This window comes from Eulemur rufifrons, chromosome 2 (assembly GCF_041146395.1).
Source record: "Eulemur rufifrons isolate Redbay chromosome 2, OSU_ERuf_1, whole genome shotgun sequence".
NCBI lineage: Eukaryota > Metazoa > Chordata > Mammalia > Primates > Lemuridae > Eulemur > Eulemur rufifrons.
Window position 1 is genome coordinate 113,930,724 of NC_090984.1, and position 19,759 is coordinate 113,950,482.

A 19,759-nucleotide genomic window follows, 5' to 3' on the forward strand; every position below is an offset into this window, starting at 1 on the left:
GAATGTAAAATGGTGCAGCTACTGTGGAAAACAGTATGGTGATTCTTCAAAAAACTAAACATAGACTTACGATATGAGGAGGAAATTCAACTTCTGAATATATACCCAAAAGAACTGAAAGCAGGGACTCTGATGGATACTACACATGCACGTTCACAGTAGCATTGCTTACAATTGCCAAGAGGTGGAAGCAACCCAAGTGACCATCAGTGGATGAACGGATACAGTAGACTATTATTATTTAGCCTTAAAAAGGAAAAAAATTTGACACACGCTACAACATGGAAGAACCTTGAAGATACTATGCTAAGTGGAATAAGCCAGTCACAAAAGGACAAATTTTGTATGATTCCACTTATATGAGGTTCCTATGGTAGTCAAATTCAGAGACAGAAAGCAGAATGCTGAGTGCTAGGGACTCGGGGAGGGGTATGGGGAGTTAGTGTCTAATGGGCACAGAGTTTCAGTTAGGGAAGATGAGTAAGTTCTAGAGATTGATAGAGGTAATAACTGCACAACAGTGTGAAAGTACTTAATGTCACTGAACTGTACCCTTAAAAATGGTTAAAATGGCAAATTTTGTTATTTTACAACTTGAAAAATTTCATTAAAAAAAGTCATATACCACATGATTCCATTTATATAACATCATGAAATAACATAATAGAGATGGAGAACAGATTAGTGGCTCCCAGAGGTTGGGGTTGGGAGGGGTGGGTGAGGCTAAAAAAGGTGGCACAGGACAGAGCCTGTGGTGATGGAACAGTTCTGTACTGTGATTGCGGTGATTATACAAAGCCACATATGTGATAAAAACTGCCTTGTAGCCTGTAATCCCAGCACTCTGGGAGGTCAAGGCGGGCAGATTGTTTGAGCTCAGGAGTTCGAGACCGGCCTGAGCAAGAGCAAGACCCCATTGTACTGAAAAAAAAAACAAGAAATTATGTGGACAACTAAAAATATATAGAAAAAATTAGCCGGGCATGGTGGCGCATGCCTGTAGTCCCAGCTACATGGGAGGCTGAGGCAGGATTGCTTGAGCCCAGGAGTTTGAGGTTGCTGCGAGCTAGGCTGACGCCACGGCACTTTAGCCCGGGCAACAGGGTGAGACTCTGTCTCAAAAAAAAAAAAAAGAAAAGAAAAAAAAACACCAAACCAAACTGCCTTTTGCTATCTATACAGCACACGCACACAAATGAGTGCATGTAAAACTGGCGAAATGTGAATAAACTCTGCAGACCATACCAACGTCAACGCCCGCAATACTGTACACTACAGCGCTGCCGCTGAGTGAAGGGTGCACAAACCTCTCTGCATTTTCAACTTCCTGTGAATCTGTATGTCAGAATACAAAATTAAATAAAAATTCCAATTTCAATGCATAACGTGTATTTTGGTATTTTAAATCCAATTCTACCTAAACATTCTTCTCGGTGTTCAAAGAAGAAAACTAAAATTTAACTCTTTATCACCTTCTTCTGAAGATCTACATTTAAAGTAATCCTTTTAACCACTCTGAAAGCTTTTTATCATAGGAGAAATCACCCCTGTGAGCTGTACATCAGACTTTAATACCTGAATTTACATCAAGAATTCAAAAGTGACATGGTTTGTGGACAGACATACATATATAACAATCACACACTAACAGGAAATGAGGGTAAGAGAGAAGATACAAGCTATGATCTATGAAGAGGAAGTACCTCAGAATGCATGATGACATCCCAACTACCCTCTACATGCCAAACTTGTCAGGACAAACAAGAAAACTAAAAAATAAAATAAAAATAAAAATGGTAATCCACTAGGTTTTCTGGAAGCAAGAAAACTCTCAGCCTCTCTTTTGGCTCTGCTTGTGTTTTTGGAGGCATCCTATTAAATTCATTACAAAGAAATTCATTAAATTCAGTAGAAGATTCTCTGTAATGGAAATGTTTAGAAAGCTTACAGGGCATGTACGTACCAACACGAATCTCTAACTTGATACTAAAAATCAAGGTTTCCACACTTGCATTACCTTTTCGAGAAAACTAACTTTACATCTGATTTTAAGTGACTATTAGACATCTGGACACTTGTCAGAGAAGTAACGTTAACAATCTCTGGACACTGCTATAAAACTCTTTCGCATCACAGAAATGCAGAATATGGCAAACTGTATAACAGATACTATGCATTGTAATGGTCTTGCTCCTTAACAAAAAATGAACCACCAAAAAAACCAAGCCTAAAAACATAGACTAATGCTGAGTCAGTCACTCAGAGAAAGAAAAGTTAATACTAAGACTTTCATTTTTTGATCCTTGCTCATGTGGTTTTGCAGACTCCATAGCTAAGAGCACAATACCTGCTTCCATTTCACACAGGCTATTTTTCTTCATATATAAAACCACTGGTTAGCCTGAAGAACAGCTCTGGTTCTCTTTGGAAAGGAACTCTCAAAGGACATCGAAACAGCTGAGCCTCCTATATCCCTAAGCAAGGCATGACCATCAGCTGATAGCACCCACAGCAAAGTTACCCCAGAACACCTGAAGGGCCTCTCCCACTCCTTAGTGGCAAACGAGATGCCACCTAGCCCAGTGCACAGAACTGCCTCGAAGACAGTACCTCATCCAAATTTTCATTCTGCAGATGAAGAAACCAAGGTCCAGAAAGGTCACACCTGTGAGACGCTGGCTGCGCCCAGGCGAGGAGCCAGTCTCCTGAGTCCTTGTCCACTGCACTTTCCACGAAACAGTCTGCCTGGCAGATCTCACTCTGTGCTGGAACTGCCTCTTAGGGAGTGAAGCAGTTCCTGAATGTCTAAGAGTTGTGCTGTCCAATACATAACCATTAACACGTCTCTATCAAGCACTGGAAAAGTAGCTAGTCTGAACTGAGATGTGCTACAAGTATAAAATATGCACCACATTTCAAAGAATTAGTATTAAAAAAGAATGCAAAATATCTAATAATTTTTTTCTATTTTTACATGTTGTTGGCATCTGAATCTAGTTAATAATTTTAAAATGTTGATTACATGCTGAAATGATAATGTTCTGACACACCAGGTTAAATAAAATACATTATCAAGATTTAGCATCATGTTTCTTTTTACTTTTTTAATGTGACTACTAGAAAACTGGAAATTACACAAGAGACTTGCATTATATTTCTGTTGGGCAGCTCAGTGTTAACAGTGTAAATCTGGAAAGCACTCAGGGGTCAAGTGGCAGTCATACAAATGCTAGTTAGTAATTATTTTATAATATCCCTAAAATAGTAAGTATTTTTCAAAGTATCTATTGGTCTGCACGTCACCAGGCGAACAAAGAGACTGTCTGAAATACACACTAAAAAAGAACAGGGGGTAGGGCAGGTTAGCAAAAAGATTCCTTCTTCAGGAGCAATATATAAAAGGAAAAAGGAAAATTACAGAAACTTACAAATCTTTAAAGCACGTACTGAAGGAATAAGTGGTTGACTGCTTTAAAGCCTCTAAGGGGAAGAAACGGTCTGTTCTCCCGTGGCATCTACTTAACGTATTTTTGACATTTTGATGTTTGCATAATGTTCTTAAGCTACTGATAAATAGCTTATACAGATAAACAAATAACCATGAAGATGTAAAAACAAGTTCCCAAAGAAAAAGGCATACACATCTTCACGACAGGTGCCTTACCTGGGCTGATCACCACCCAGCCACCGCGTTCCTGCTGGTGCATCCATGCTCTCCAGCCTCGGGCTCCCTTCTCCCCAGCCCGGGGCTCTCCACTGTCCCAAAAGGGCTCAAAGAATTCCACCTGTTCAGATTTAAAAATGGAAATCAGGCCTAACTGGTACAAAACTGCTGAGTCAGTGGGCAAAAATGGGTGCTGGTGGACACAGGAGGAGCTCATGATTCTTGAAACCATGTTTGCCGTCAGTCTTTGAAGTAGATCCATGATACACCCCCAAAATAGAAAAAAGAATTATCTAGCATGGGAGGCAGCCTCCAGGACAGCCTCCCACACCCTCGCCCCCGCCTTGTGGGCTGGACCTAGTGACTTCTTCTAACAAAAAGAATATGGCAAAAGTAATGAGATGACACCTCCAAGATGAAGTCAGAAAAAGACTAGCCAAGGTTCAGCGAGCAGGGCCTGCAGCCGGGTAGCAGATGAGTGGATTCCTTCCTCGTTCTGATCCTGCCAGGCCAGTCCAACCAGGGACAGTGTCACTCCAATTCCCCTAATGCTATTGGACCCCCTAACTGATCCCTGAAAGTCATGTTGTGTTCAAGATTTTCTGAGGGGAAGAGCAAAGTTTCAACAAGACAGACTATGAGCTCTGGAGGACACCACCACATCTTAAGTAACTATATATTCCTAACACCTGGCACAACACTCAACACCTGGGAGGGACTCAGTAAATGCTGTCGGCACAGATCTGAACAAGGTAGGCATCCAGGGAATAAAAAGGTCTTATTCTTAAAACCTGGCCCCTAAACCCTCCCTCATTCATTCGGGCATCAGGTCTGTGCAGTGTGTGGTAACCAGTTCACTGGCAATAAGTCATTCCCTATGGAAGACAAACGTGATCATGTTATCAACTGACAATAGGACTTTAAAAGTGTGCCAATAACCTAGTCAATGAAAGCTTTTATAAAAACCTTTTGAGCAGGACAAGCAGGCTTCTGAAGGACACACCATGGGCCAGGAGCTGCAGGATTATCCGGTCTGAGCCCTGGGCAGCGCCATACACGCCTGGAAGAGCATGGTCTTCAGGAGAGTCACGGCAGGGCAAACATGCTGACATGGGCGCTGCACTCTGAATGCATGCCAGCCACCCCAGGAAAGGGAACGGGGAAGACTACACTCCTTCTTTACAGGTTTCGCTCTTGTAAGAGTGATGAAAGAAAGTGCACTCAAGAAAAGGGTTTTTAAAAAACAGTGTGATAAATGGCCATAACCAATGTGTTTATGCCACAGAAACACAGAGCAGTAATATCAGACTCTGCCTGTGTTATGTTATGCTACTATGTTTATGGTAACAATGTCTCCCAGTTATAAAAGCAATATAGAATACGTTAATTAAGAAGCTTTAGGCTGGTCTGAAGGTAGTGAGTTATCTCACTTGATTGTTCAGTCGGTTACAGGTTAAACTTGTTCTACTACTTTCCCACTTTCTCACTACTGCACTTGACTAGTCTTAAAAAGAAGGAAAAGAAAAAAAAAGCTTTATTTCAAAGCTGTCATGTGAGTTTTGGAATTACACGTGCTGTTAGTATTTAAAACTTCAAGAACGAGCATCAGGGTCTCTACACTTCAGAGCGGTGGTCTTCGACGCGTCACATTCGTGCGCAGAGCCCTCGCACCCAACAGTAACTGCTCTCATCACAGACAGTGAGTCTCAGTAAAGGGGTGGGGATGAGAGAGAGTCTGATCCTGAACCAGAAGGCTCCTTCAAGTCAGCTAAGAATCACTTCTACAGCATAGCATATTTTTAAAATATTAAAGCATGTCTTAAAACTATTTTGTTATCTGGCTCATTAATAATCAATTATGCCAATATTAACTGGCATAATTCTTTAATCCAATTTTGTCTACAGGTAGCATCATAAAAAGTTTTTACTGACAATTCATGAAATTTCCATGTGATGGAGAGACCTTGGCCTCTCAAAGACTTTTAAAGGTTCACCATAAATTCAGACAGGTTACCCATCTTCCACCAGACCCCCTTTGGAGAGTAGGAAACTAAGTTTTCTTTAATGGAAAATGAGAAAAGACAGGTTTCCTTATATGCATAGCTCTGTAAGGTTTTCTTTATTGCTTCATATGATAAACATTGGCGTACGTGATTGTCATGTAAAACATTAACCCCTCCTCAGTCAGGATTGGTGTTGACAGGCTACCTGCATGTTACTTCATTTGCAACTCTAGCAAAGATTTTATGTAGTGGAAAAGTTAATTAAGGAAGTGACATAAGACCCAGACTAGAATGTACAAGGGTGGAGGAGAGTGACACGTGGTTTAAAATGGCATGACGATGGTTTATCTGACTGGTAGATATAACTAGCATTTAAACAAGGAAAGAAAAGAAAGGTCATCAGTGAGTCTTTTATACTGGGGGAGGGGGAATCTGCTTTCATCTATCCATATTTCACTACTTTCATCGTGGAATTTTCCTGCGATCACTGAAATATTTCTGAGAAATCATCCTCAGCGGGACTGATATAAAGGAGGACATATTTTTAAATTACTACCACGACCTCCCAGTATCCACACCTCTCACCTCCCCCTGCAAAAAAGAGAGACCGAGACAGAGCTTGGTACCTGTGCTTTGGTAGATAGATCTTTCACACTGTCGGGTTTGAAGAAGGTGAAGTCAACCATGGCCTGGAACAAAGAGACAGCCTTCTCCGAGTGGCCAGCCTGCCGCAAAAAGTGGCACTGCTGAAGAAAGAGTGCTGCAAACATGAGGGCAAAGGGGAAGAATCAGTGTTGGTACCATTAAAGGGAAAGAACGTAACTTCTCAGAACCGGCAACTAAGAGAACATCTTTCACCTGAAACAACTGTTATGGTCACAAAGCTATAACAGATGCCCTAATTTAAAAGGACTCATAATACTATTGTGATCCAAGTATGTTTATTCTAGTTTTTGTATGAAACCATCATAGAATACAAATATTAACAATAAAAACTATAGATAGTACATAAAAATAAGTCAATAGGTTGGTCTCAATGTTGATACTCAAAGCTCATTACAACAAAAATTAAAGGAAAAGGATGGCGCAGCAGATTTTTATCAGAAAGCAAAGAGCTGTATTCCATTGATCACTAGATGGCATCATGCACCAGCAATTTTCATCAAATGTTCAGAATCTGCGGTAAACAAATCAAGGTTCCATACTGGAACATTTCAGTTCATCTTGTGGTACGATTCCATTACTAAATAACCTTAAGCTATTTGAGATCACAAATGATATCAAATGTGAGACATAAATGCAATAAATGCTTATTATTTCTAAAGTAATATATTTATATCTTCAGACACTAATAGTAATTAATACGCAATAGCAGGGGTTTTAATCAAATAAGTGCCTGCTATGTGCCAGACACTGAGCTAGACTCATCATATATTGTCTCATTTAATGTGGGCAATTGTCCTCTAAAGCAGGTTTATACCATTGTTGCTGATGGAGAAATTGGAGCCCACACAGATTAAGGAACCTGTCCAAGGTCACAGAGAGCCAATGAAGGGCAAACGCAAGATTCAAGCTCAAGAGTGATATTGTCTGGCTCCTGCAGAGAGCCAGAGAGAATTTGGCAGAATATTACTGCCAAAATTTATAGTCTAGGCTCCTTTGGGACACCCCAAAAATAGTAACAACAGAATAATGCCAATAACATATCTGTGCAATGCTTCCCAATCGGGGCATCTCACATACACTATTGCCTTCACCCTGTAACTAGGTGAGACAAGTACAGGGATCTCAACAGATAAGGACATAGACCACCAAAGCAGTTAAGAGACTTAATGTTTACTTGGTTAATAAGTAGAGAAATTGTAACTTCTTGTCCAGTGATATTTTCCTAACTCTACTGGCTCTCATGTCCCTCACCTGCCACAGGAGCTGGGGGGGGAGAGGGAGGGAGAAATACGTAATAATCGATGAATCATAATAGTCTTTTAAAAAAATCAGTTCTATCAGACAATTTAGACTTTTGCTACAATAAACCAAAAATAAATTGTCATTTTCAAGTAAAGTCAAAGTATAACTCCCCCCAGGCAACTGGCTCTGGTCATCTGCTTACCAAACATGGCCTCTTCCGTGCCAGGCAGTGCAGGGTGAGACAAGATGCTGCCATCCTTCACGGCAGACAAAGTACTCAAGCACTTTCCATAAAGACTGTGAATTTTTGATATTGAAAAAGTACTAAACTGGCTCTGGCAAAATAAAAGGTATTTCTGCCACAGGGTTGCATTATTGGGATGTAAAAATATCAGTTTCTGCCATTCTTTGACCAGAGCGGAGGGCTCCCAAAACTCTGTGCAGAGCTTCAGCTTGGCCAGTTTCAGATCCACACTGCTCTGGTTGCTTTCGATGGCCCGCTCCAGAATGGCCAGCTTCTTCTCCAGAATCAGCTTCAGGGACCTCTTTCGCTTTTCCTGCTCTCCTTCCTCAATGGCATACAGTCCAGGACTTTTCATGACCTCGTCCTCAACAACAACAAAAAAACAATTTAAAAATGCAAATGGAACTAGCAGATCCTCAAAGTTTCAACAGATTTACTTACAACCCCCAATAGAAATGTTATGCAGACTTTGTTTTTTTTTTTTTTTTTTTTTTTTTTATTTTTTTTTTTTTTTGTTGTTGAGACAGAGTCTCACTTTGTTGCCCAGGCTAGAGTGAGTGCCGTGGCGTCGGCTTAGCTCACAGCAACCTCAGACTCCTTGGCTTAAGCGATCCTACTGCCTCAGCCTCCCGAGTAGCTGGGACTACAGGCATGCGCCACTATGCCCGGCTAATTTTTTCTATATAGATTTTTAGTTGTCCATATAATGTCTTTCTATTTTTAGTAGAGACGGGGTCTCGCTCAGGCTGGTCTCGAACTCCTGACCTTGAGCAATCCACCCGCCTCGGCCTCCCAGAGTGCTAGGATTACAGGCGTGAGCCACCGCGCCCGGCCCTGCAGACTTTGTTAAACCACTTGTTTATCACAATTTCTTTTAACGAAAACTTGGTTCCTAAGGTACCTGTGTCACCTAATACGTTTGGTTTTGTGTTTATTTCACTTGATTGTCCATTGTCATTTTAAACTTAGATTTATATATCAATAACTGGCAGACAATGCCTTAAAAACCTTTTCTGAAAAGGCAACCTTACCAATAAAATAGCCAAACGTATGACAAAATATGGTAACTGTATGAGTGGTTCAAAATGGGGACTAAGACAAATCCCTATGTTTTAGAAAGGGAGCACATAGCTGTAACTGTGTAATTTACTGAGCACTCGTTCTCTTTCACAAGTGCACTTTGCCTGTTCTGTTTCCACTCAGAACTGCCTCCCCTCACCTGGTGATCATCTCCTCTACTGTCAACATTCTGTTCCAATTTCACCTTTTCTTGGCAGCCCTTTCTTCCTCCCTTATTACAAGTCACTCCCTCACTCCATTCCCAAATGACACATGACAGCACTTACTACCCCAGGTTGCATTTATTCTTCACATGTCAGTCTTCCTCACTGGACTCTGAACAAGCTCAGAGTAAGAGCTCTATTCTAATGATCTTTAGACGTCCAGTGCAAGGGTTCCTCATAGGAGTTCAAAAACTACTGCCAACTAAATCAATTTGTCCAAAATCCGGAAGGTCATGCTAAGGTGTTAAACCAGAACAGCCATACTTACCTGAAAAGCAACAAATGCCATCCACAGCTGAGTATCCCGAGGATTCTCCCGCACCCTCCTGTTAAACTCTTCCACCTTGGCCTTGAGAACTGCATTCTCGCTGTCTGGCAGTGAGTCTGGTTGCTTTGCTTCTTGCTCTGGAGGACCCTGTCCTTGTAACCACTGTGTAGTTGACTGATCATAAATGCCCAGAGGATTCAACCAGGTTGTTACAGGAGGAGCCACGTCATCCGAGTCCTTCACTGGTATAAAGGAAATTGGCTCAGATGTGGGAAGTTCACTTTTACTGTTAACAGCAACTCCGTTGATGTTCATTAATCCCACACTCTTCTTCGTAAAATAGCGTTCAGCCTGCTTGCGTGAATGCTTCTTCTCGGCAGAAGCCCCTTCCCAAGATATGCACTGCTTCTTAGGGTTAATGCCAAGGCAAGAGTCTCCTTTCCTCTTGTACCTAATATTAGAAAAAGAAAAGTTACTGAGGGAATATGTGCACTACCTCTGAACGACTGAAGGTTCACTAGACCTAAACTCTTGTTATGCAAGTTAACTGCATATATACAAATACACCTCACCTTCAAATTGTTTCTATTTAGAGACATACAAGGATTAGCAATTAACTTTTTTCCACCTGGTTTGACTTCTTCCTATAACACTTCAACTCTTCGTTAACATCTCATGAATTTAAGATCATGCCTGTCTTCCAGATCTTAGTAATTTCTATTTTCCTGGAGCTTTGTAGTTAAGGAACTGTCACACACATTATGTCATTTGATCATCACAGCCATATGTGACAGGGAGGCAGAAATTATCATCCCTTCTTTTACACTGTTACTAAACAAGGACATTGAGACCTAGGAACCTAGGTCACCTGTCTCCTCAACCAGTCCTATTTTCTCAATATTGGCCTGTGTCCCTACTTAAGAAAATAACATATAGGTCTAAGATTCTTTTTTTAATCCTGAAACAAAGTATGTCAAATTAAATTACATTTGGTTATTTTCTACTCTACAGGAAAAGAGGTTGGGTTCTAAAATGCTTTTATGGAACGTGTAGGCGTCCCCAGAGTTACAAACACATGACGACTGAATATTTGCACAGGCATTTTGCTAAAGAAAATTGTGCATTTTTCTATATGTATGTTAGCAAACAACCCAATTTAAAAAAAATGGGCAAAAGATCTGAACCGAAATTTCACAAAAGAAGGCATGAATGGCCAATTAATGAAAAAGTACTCAACATCATTAGTCAACAAAGATATGCAAATTAAAACCATAATTAGGTATCCCACACAACCACTAGAATGGTTTTTAATTAAAATTACAAAAGACTGACAATACCAAACGTTGGTGAGTAACCTGTGGAGTAACCAGGACTCTCATTCACTGTTGGTGGAAAGGTAAACTGGTACATCACTTTGGGAAAGGTCTGGCAGTTTCTTAACAAACTAAACACAGACCTAACCTATGATCTAGCAATTCTATTCCTACGTATTTACCCAAGAAAAAGGAAACCAAATGTCTACACAAAGACTTGAGCACAAACGTTCTCAGCAGCTTTATTCTTAACAGCCAAATACCAGAAAGGGTCCCAGTGTCCAGCAATAGAATAAGGAATAAACAAATGGTGGTACAGCCATATAATGGAATACTACCAGCAGTAAAAAGGAATAAACTACTGATAAATGCCACATGGACGAATCTCAAAAACATTACACTGAGTGAAACAGGCCAGAAACAAAAGAGTAGACACTGTATGATTCCACTCATATGGAATTCCAGAACAAGCAAAATTAATCGACGGTAGAAAAAAATCAGAATGGTGATTGCCTCTGGGGATAATGGGGCGTTGACTTGACCAAGAAGGAGAATGAAGAAAGTTTTGGGGTTCAGAGTAATATTGTATATTTTCATAAAGGTCTGGGTTATACAGGTATATACATTTACCAAAACTCAGAGAATGAAGATTTGTGCATTACACTGTATGTACATTTTAAATTGAAAGAAAAAACTAAAAAAATATCAACCTCTAGTTAATAATATGCATGTTGAGGTAGCTAGCGGGTAGTGTATTGATGTCTGCAGTTCACTTTGAAATGCGTCAAAAACAAGATGGGCTGACAGATGGACAGGTAAGGGATAAGGCAGGCACAGTCCAAGGTGAATGGCAGAATGGCGGGGGATGTGTACATGACGTTCACTGTCAAATTATTTCAGCTTTTGCTGTACATTTGAAATAAATAAAATGCTGTGGGGAGACAAAGGCAGGGGAGCTGCCTCCACCTTCTGTCACCTCCACCTCAGGCTGGCACAGCACAGGCTCTCTCCTGTCACCTCCGTGGCTCCTCTGCTGCCCACGGGCAGCCTCTGCCTGCCTTGTCCCACGCTGCTCGAGTGCAGTGAATCCCACTTGGAAGAAATATTTTCTCACACACACACACGTTAAGTTCTCTCTCAAACCTTTTTTCTATCCTTTCTCCCAATTCTCTCTAGATTACCTCAGGATAATCTCTCACCATTCCACTTATGAGTCAAAAACAACCTTAACAAAGGTGTGATGAGATAAAACAGTACTAAAGTAGTTCTAAATAAATAAGCCTGTCACTCCCTAAGGAACAAATTTTAACCTAACTAGTTTTGTTCTCCTTAATTACTACTATCTTAATAGTACTGATTACTCATTAATTTCACTAAAAATGTACAGTATTTTAGATATTCATATAATCTCTTTTAAAGATGTTGACTGAGTTCTTTGACTTTAGTAGCTGTATTTTTTATAGCAAATTAGATATAAATGATAAGGGAAGGGAAAAAAAGAACCTTACTGGCCTCCCTTATTATCTCCTTTCAGACGCTGTATGTATTTCTGCATATATTCACATGCATACACACATCCTTTTTAAAGATAGTTCATATGATATAATTTCCCCCCTACTTTGAGGAATTCCCCATATCATTAGTCTTAGCAAATATAATTTCTATTGGCTTCAAATTGTTCCACTGGATGGATGTGCCAAAATTTATTTAGCCATTTCCCTATTGTTAGACATTTAGGTTATATCCAATTTATCACTTTGCATAGGAGATTAATAATTAGAACTTGGATGTAATTTAATGCAATATTCCCCCAAATGAAAGCACTTTTCCTATAAAATCCTTATCAAATAATCAGCTAGAACAATCCCAAAGGTAGGAACTACCACTTTGGCGGTTCAGTGGATAACATATATAACTTTAATTTAAATGAATGCAGCTACAGGCACTTGGCCACAAAAAAAAAAAAAAAAAAAAATGTGCAGGTCTAGGGGGAAAGGAAGAGAGAGAATACATTTCTTCCCTGAATTCCCCCGTGGGTCTGTGCCCTGGAGACAGCAGGACATGGCAACATTACTCAGCTTTTCCTTTGGTGGTTTTCATTCTCATATGCCCCTCACGGTGCCAGACTGCCTGGGTCCAAATCCCAGCTCCACCACTTACTAGCTAGGTGACCTTGATCAAGTTATTAAAAAAAAAACAAAAACAAAAACAGTCTGTGCCTCAATTTCCCCATCTGTAAAATGGGGTTAATAACAGTGCCCATGTCATGGAGTTGCTGTCAAAAAAGTTTAAACATGTAAAGTCCTTAGGAGAGTGTCTGCCATATAGTAAGGGCCAGATAAGTTTAAATTATTATTATTTTATAAAAGTTGGCTCCTAAACTAAGCCAACTATTTTATCTGGTATATATCCAAAGAATAACAATCTATTCCAAAAATGGAGAAAAAACTGACTGAGCTGAACTTCACAGACAGACAGTTTATTAGTCCTAAGGAATTTTCCAAAGGTAATTTTGACTCTGTATAATTTTCATGTTCTACACTAACTGTGGAACCTCGCACCCATTGACCACAAACTCCAACACACACAGTGTCATTGCTGAGATGCTCACACTAGTAGACAATGTGCTTTATACTGAGCCATATCTGATTCCCAGAACTTCCACTCATTATTCCTGGTTCTGCCTTCACAAGTCACACAGAACACTGTCAATCCACCTTTCAAGGGACAGTCTAACAAAGCTTAAAAGACAAGGATCAAATCCCTGCCACCGGCCAAATATCCACAACCCCTCATCTAGTCCTCACATGACAGTGCTAGTCAAATTGTAAGTAACTGCTCATCTTCCTCTCAATTCTCTTGGTTTGTCAGTGGCCCTCTTACAAGTGTGAACATTCAGTGCCTGCCACAATATTCCCACTGTCTTCTGACCAGCCCAGAATGCCCTGGAATCAAACTCTTCCAGGACTTGGACACTGGCAGTTATACAGCTATTAATCCAGGCAGGATCTGTCCCACTTAAACTTTACTAAGTTACTAGGAAATCACAACAATGCCCTAAGCCCTTTAATAGTAGTATCTTTGCAGTTTAGATTAATAAAGTTATCTCTAATTACTGTCTTCCTGAGGTCTGTGCCATTCATTAGCAGAAGCTCAAGAACCACTCTTTGTTAATATTTTCTCCTTTTTTCACCTATTAATAAAAAGTAATCCTTTATGTTTGCACATCAATTTCAAATTCCATATCAAATATCTCTGATATTTGAGTGCAAGGCACAGCAGGAGTTACAACTTACAAATGAAGAAACTGAGGCTCAGATAGGTCAGGTGACCTCCCTGGGATTATACTGATAGTAAATGGCAAAGTCAGAATGACAACCAGAGTCCTCTGTTTGCAAATCTAGATAATGTCCCAAAACACAACCAACCTCATCTTTATTTGTGGACAGTGAAAGAACATTTGACGTCAGAGGCACACAGGTTCTAATTCCAGCCCTGCTGCTCCCTGGCTGCACAATCTTGAGCAGTTACTTAACCTCTCTCAGATTCCTTTTCCTCACTGGTAAAATGAAGACAGCTTTCCTCCTCCTCCTCACGGAGCAGTTGTGAGGATCAGACAGGCTAACATAAGTGAAAGAACAAACACAGGACCATGGCCACATACCTCAGGCCCAATCAGTGTTGCCTTCCCCATCTTTTACTGGGAATCCACCATATCTGTGGCACTACTCTGTGGTGGCATGGAAAACCAAACAGGACTTCAGGGAGTATTAAAATTAATTTAAAAATATATGAATACATTTGAAATATGGTAGTCATCTATGCTCTGAGGTTTTAGTTAACAGTATGTACTTTTTTTTTTTTTTTTTTTTTGAGACAGAGTCTCACTCTGTTGCCCAGGCTAGAGTGCATGGCATCAGCCTAGCTCACAGCAACCTCAAACTCCTGGGCTCAAGGGATCCTCCTGCCTCAGCCTCCTGGGTAGCTGGGACTACAGGCACACGCCACCATGCCCAGCTAATTTTTTCTATTTTTAGTTGTTTGGCTAATTTCTCTCTATTTATAGTAGAGGCGGGGTCTCGCTCTTGCTCAGGCTGGTCTCGAACTCCTAAGCTCAAGCAATCCTCCTGCCTCGGCCACCCAGAGGGCTAGGATTACAGGCGTGAGCCACCACGCTTGGCCGACAGTATGTACATTAAATATGCACTGAAAAACAACTCATATTAACTCATCATAAAGGAAATTTTAGTTGGAATTGTTTATGTGGTATGGTATACTATCAGAGTGAGTGACTATATGACTAAAACCTGGATGTGCAGCAAGGTAATGGAAACCGAGATTTATTTTACAAAGTAATTAGCCTATCAGGAATAATGATCTTCAAGATCTCCTCTTGGCCTTATCTTCCATGATTCATAATTCTCAACATTCAGTTTTAATTACCTGTAAACTGTTGGGGAATAGAGATTGTGTGTTATTGTTCTTTATGTCCCCAACAGTTTCTTACAAAGTTCTAAGTGTCTAAAGGGATTAATAAGTACCCAAACATTTTTGATTGACAGAAGGGAAAAGTTCAAACTCATTACTGAAGCAAATACCACCACCTATTTTTATGATTATCTGATGGTGTATGCCAAAAACATTTTGAAAAAGTCATTACCATTAAATGTCATTTTTTCAGTGGTATATGTCGGGGGTGGATAACTAAAAGGCTTTTGCAAATTTTAAAAATGACATATAGGTTAGACCAAATAGTCACTAGATGCTCTGTCACAATTAATTATTATAAGGTATTTTTAGATTCATTTATTCAACAAATACTTACTGAACACCTACTGTGCCAAGCACTATGCCAAGCACCAGGGATACATAAGATTAATCTATAGCTGTAACCCCATGATGCTAAAAAAAAAAGATTAATCTCACCTGATCTCAAGGGTTAAAAGCTTTCATTTCAGAATGTGAGATAAGACATGTGCCTAAACAACTTAATAAATAAAATCCAATAGGATCTGTGAGGGGGCAGTGGAGTAGGGGAGGCAGGCAAACAGACAGTGCTGAGGGAGTTAGAGGAGAAAGAATTTACTTCTTAAGAGTGAAAATCAGGGGGAAACATGGCACATACCTTGCTATATCCCCCCGGTAGAGAGACTTATACTCCCAGTTTGCAGGATCTGGTTTCTTATCTGTTCTGAAGGTTTCTCCCGTCCGAGCCTGAACGTCCTCAAGCCAAACAAAGCGATGTCCAACATCAGCAGCAGAATTATCTCCTTGACTATGGGACCAAAGAAGGTGAAGAAGAAAAGGGGAGAGGCACTTTAAAAAATCTTCCTGTGACATAGTTCACATTTTAAGAAATACAAACATTCAACATTTCCACCCCTACATGGCATCAAACACACCTAAGTACATAAAATATGCACATGCCATAGAGATGGGAGAGGACTCCTGCTCTGAGAAAAGAGTTTTAAAAAATAAAGCAAAACCTATTACCACTAAATGACACTTTACCAAGAAAATAAGTCATCTCAGAAATTAAACTGATATGGGTGTTCTTTTTAAATATTTCATATAAATGACTGTTACTTGAATTTCAAATATATTCATAAACAAGAGCTTTTCCTAAAAAATATTCCTGCTCTGAGGTACTTTAGAGTGTTAGGCAGAGGGAACTACCACACCTTCAAAAGGTGACAACCACTGACATTAAACTGGGCTGCCCTTACTTCACCTAACTTATCTGAAAGTGCCCAGGTACTTTATTCCAATTCAAAACTTTTTTTTAAAAAGCCACAGTTCTGAATTGCTCGGCCTGCGCTGTGACTTGGGCTTGGTTTCAGTCTCATTTTTACTGCCTGGACTCCGTGCACGGTGTTTTGCCCATGCAACTGGACCTCCTACATAAAGGGCAGAACCATGAGAGTTCACTGGAAGACAAGACCCTAATTTATCTCTTTGAACCAATTTGTGAGCTGGCAGACATTCAGCTAGGATACAAAAGAAACCACTTCCTTAGGCGTTAAGTGAGAGGGATAGAAGGTTTCTCTGGCACCTAACATCACTCTTCCTCTAAAGAAAATTAGTTCATAATGGTGCTGACACAAGAAGCTGCCAAAGTAGTCAAAATAGCAACTAACTATCGTTCCATCTTTGCTTTTTAGCTCTGCCCAGATACAAATAAAAATTTTGGAGGCTTCAAAATCATTCTTGGCAGGGAATACAAGGGAATGGCATTTCAAGAACAAAAAGTAGCTATTCAATAAATAGTTAAACAATGAGCCTCAGGGTAAAATATATGAAGATTTTAACACATTCCCTTTCAGGACAACTGTGGACGGTTTTCTGTCTACAAAAACTGTAAGGGGCAGCAAAAGGAGGGAGGGCTCCCTGGAAAGAGATTGATGCACTCCAGAAAGAAATGGAATGTCAATTGGGAAAAAAAAAGGAGGTCAGGTGCAAACTACCCTTGAAGAGTAAACAAGCCCTCTTCCCTCTACTGGGTACTGAAGTCAGGAGGCAGGATGTGGTCTGGGCTATGGCAGGGAAGGCTCTGCCTCCACCTGAAGGTAAAGAAAAGCCCATCCCAGGAAACAAAGGTCAATTAGCAGCTATGGCCTCTGGGGAAGTCATCCCTGTCACCTTGGAATAGAGTCCCATATGGTATGCTACCCTCCGGGAACCTACTTCCCTGACATCATGGAAAGACTCTCAAATCTCACTAATATCTTAATCCTTGTCTATGTGGAAATATTAATAAACAATCCTTCCAGGTCACTTTCCCAGGAAGAGACTACAGAAGTTAACAGCAAGAAAGAAAAAGACAAGAACAATTTATTTTGATCTTAAAAAGGATATTCTGCAAAATACCAACAAACTTAAAAATGCTCTCTGGATCATAAAACTATCAAGAGGCTGTAAAGATCCCCTCTGATGTGATTAAGCATAAACCGAAATTATCCTTCAAGTTCTAATGACAGTTTCTATTAATATATGGTTTCAGGAAGTCCTTTAAAACTCACTTTCCTTAGCTATAAAAAAGGACAAGTAGCTAAAAGGTGAGTTTTCAGAAGACAGAATTAAAGTAGCTTGTTTTGAAAGACAAACTAAAAAGCAAGGATACCAGTAATATATTCATTCATTCATCCATATAACAAAAACACACTGGGTGCTTTCTCTGTATCAGGCCCTGTGCACCAAGCCCTGGGAGGCTACAGCGGTAAGCAAGGAAGGCATGGTTCCTGCCCTCATAAATTCGGTCAAATTCAGAACCTGCTGCTTGACTCTTTTATTTTTTCCTCCAAAGAACAAGCTTGGGTTACAGGTGTAACACCTGAGATACACAGAGCGCTACATAAATCTGGGTCCTCGGTGCCACAGAGGCCTGCAGTGCTCTGCAACACTGATACGATGACAGAGCGATCCCGGAAGACTGCAGTGTTTGCCTCTCTGATGGCAACACTGAGGGCCGGGTTCCAGACTTGTTCCAACGCAGAGCTCTTGCTGACAGCAATGGGACTTCCAACCACACGACAAAAGTAAATAATCCCCGAAGAGTTGCAAAAATCTCAATAGCACTACTTTTTTTAGGGATGTCCTGGACAGATACTTAAATTTTCTCTCTTCTAGCACATATGAGCAAAGAAAAGAAAAATGTTAAATAAGAATGAAGTCAGGTAGCTTCATCACTTATCGCCTGTCTCACCTACAGGTAAATGCCTCTCCATATGTAGGAGGATGTTAGACTAAGCACACAGAAAAAGCTGTATTGAGTACCTATGCTGTGACCATTCTGTAAAATGACTTGAACAATATGCTCAAGGTAGACAACACAGTAACATGTGGGGAGAAATCAAGCCCCCGAGGAAGGGAAATACTGTGGTCTTGAGCTATTCTACACCTTTAACACAGCGGTCCTAAAAAAAAAGTGAAAAGGAAAAGAACAAAAGCAATAATTAATTAAGTGCTACATTAACCTTAACGGAAGAGTGTGTGTGCATGGGTACACACAGGAACGGGCAGGAGTGACTGAATGAAAGACATACCAAGGACAAGGAATAAGGTGTTTCTCTTACCCTCTGGAAGTGTGGAGGCCAGCAGCCCTCAGAGATGGAGCCCTTCACCGTGCAGTGCACTGACCCACAGACCCGCCATGTGGCACAGCTGCCATCTCTCAAAAATCCCAAAGACTTTTTGTCTGAATCAGATTTTGACATAATCATTACTGTGCCTAAATAACATTTTTCAAATGGAATCATGCCCCTAATTTTTCTTTTCTTTTCTTTTTAAAGATCTAATGGTAGAGCTCTCTTTTGATTGAGTGGCTAAATAATCAATCAAACGTCTATCTTGTGGCAACAATCAAGAAAGAAAAACTCAAGATTTAAAACAATCATAGGTATCTGAGAACAGAGACACACCTCAGTTTCTCAGACTCCTTTTTGCTGCCCCCGATGCTGCGGAGAGACTTGTCCCTTTCCGAATCGGTGTCTGGCTCAGACCCACTGCTGCTCGACTGCCCGTGTTTTCTCTTGGTTTTCTTCTGGTGCTGATGCTTCCTTTTCTTCTTTTTCTCTTTCTTCTTTTTTCTGCTTGCTTGTTTGACCTTTTTGTTAGTGTCACTTTCATCGGAAGGCTCTGATTTCAGAGGACTCCTGTTTGGGAAAGTCAACTTTAGATTTTTCCAAAGAGAAGTAGGGAAAATAATACGTAAATAAGTGAGTAAATAAATATGTAATAGGGAACTCTATGAATACTCTTATGGCTCTACTATTTGCTCATATATTATACAGTATATTCCTGGATTAAACCTTACCTTAAAGACTTAAGAACTGGACTTAAATAAAAACGAGTGAAGAAATTCTAATTTTAATAGTTTCTAAACCTACACTTTCATATTTACACATCTGTAAAAGAAAGTAACCTCCCATTATTTTATGAAATACATTGTTTTTTAAAACATTATAAAAGGTTTATTTTCACTACCACGTATTGTATCAACATGTGCTTAATGCAAAAAGGGGAAAAAAAGATTTAATTGTGGTCTTTGTTTTTCAATGTGACAATGAGCTCTTCTTCC

The 19,759-nt window shown here is 40.1% G+C and overlaps 1 protein-coding gene across 2 annotated transcripts in view; it reads right to left on the reverse strand.

The window, feature by feature from the left end:
• The window catches only part of NRDE2 (NRDE-2, necessary for RNA interference, domain containing), a 45,147-nt gene that overhangs the window by 13,710 nt on the left and 11,678 nt on the right, over nucleotides 1-19,759 (reverse strand). For both annotated transcript variants that reach the window (XM_069465216.1, XM_069465217.1), the window contains exons 3-8: nucleotides 19,101-19,334; nucleotides 15,809-15,958; nucleotides 9,371-9,821; nucleotides 7,778-8,183; nucleotides 6,294-6,427; nucleotides 3,665-3,785 (exon numbers count right to left, since the gene is read on the reverse strand). In XM_069465216.1, the coding sequence (XP_069321317.1) occupies nucleotides 3,665-3,785; nucleotides 6,294-6,427; nucleotides 7,778-8,183; nucleotides 9,371-9,821; nucleotides 15,809-15,958; nucleotides 19,101-19,334 (1,496 nt within the window). The remainder of the gene's footprint in view (nucleotides 1-3,664; nucleotides 3,786-6,293; nucleotides 6,428-7,777; nucleotides 8,184-9,370; nucleotides 9,822-15,808; nucleotides 15,959-19,100; nucleotides 19,335-19,759) is intronic.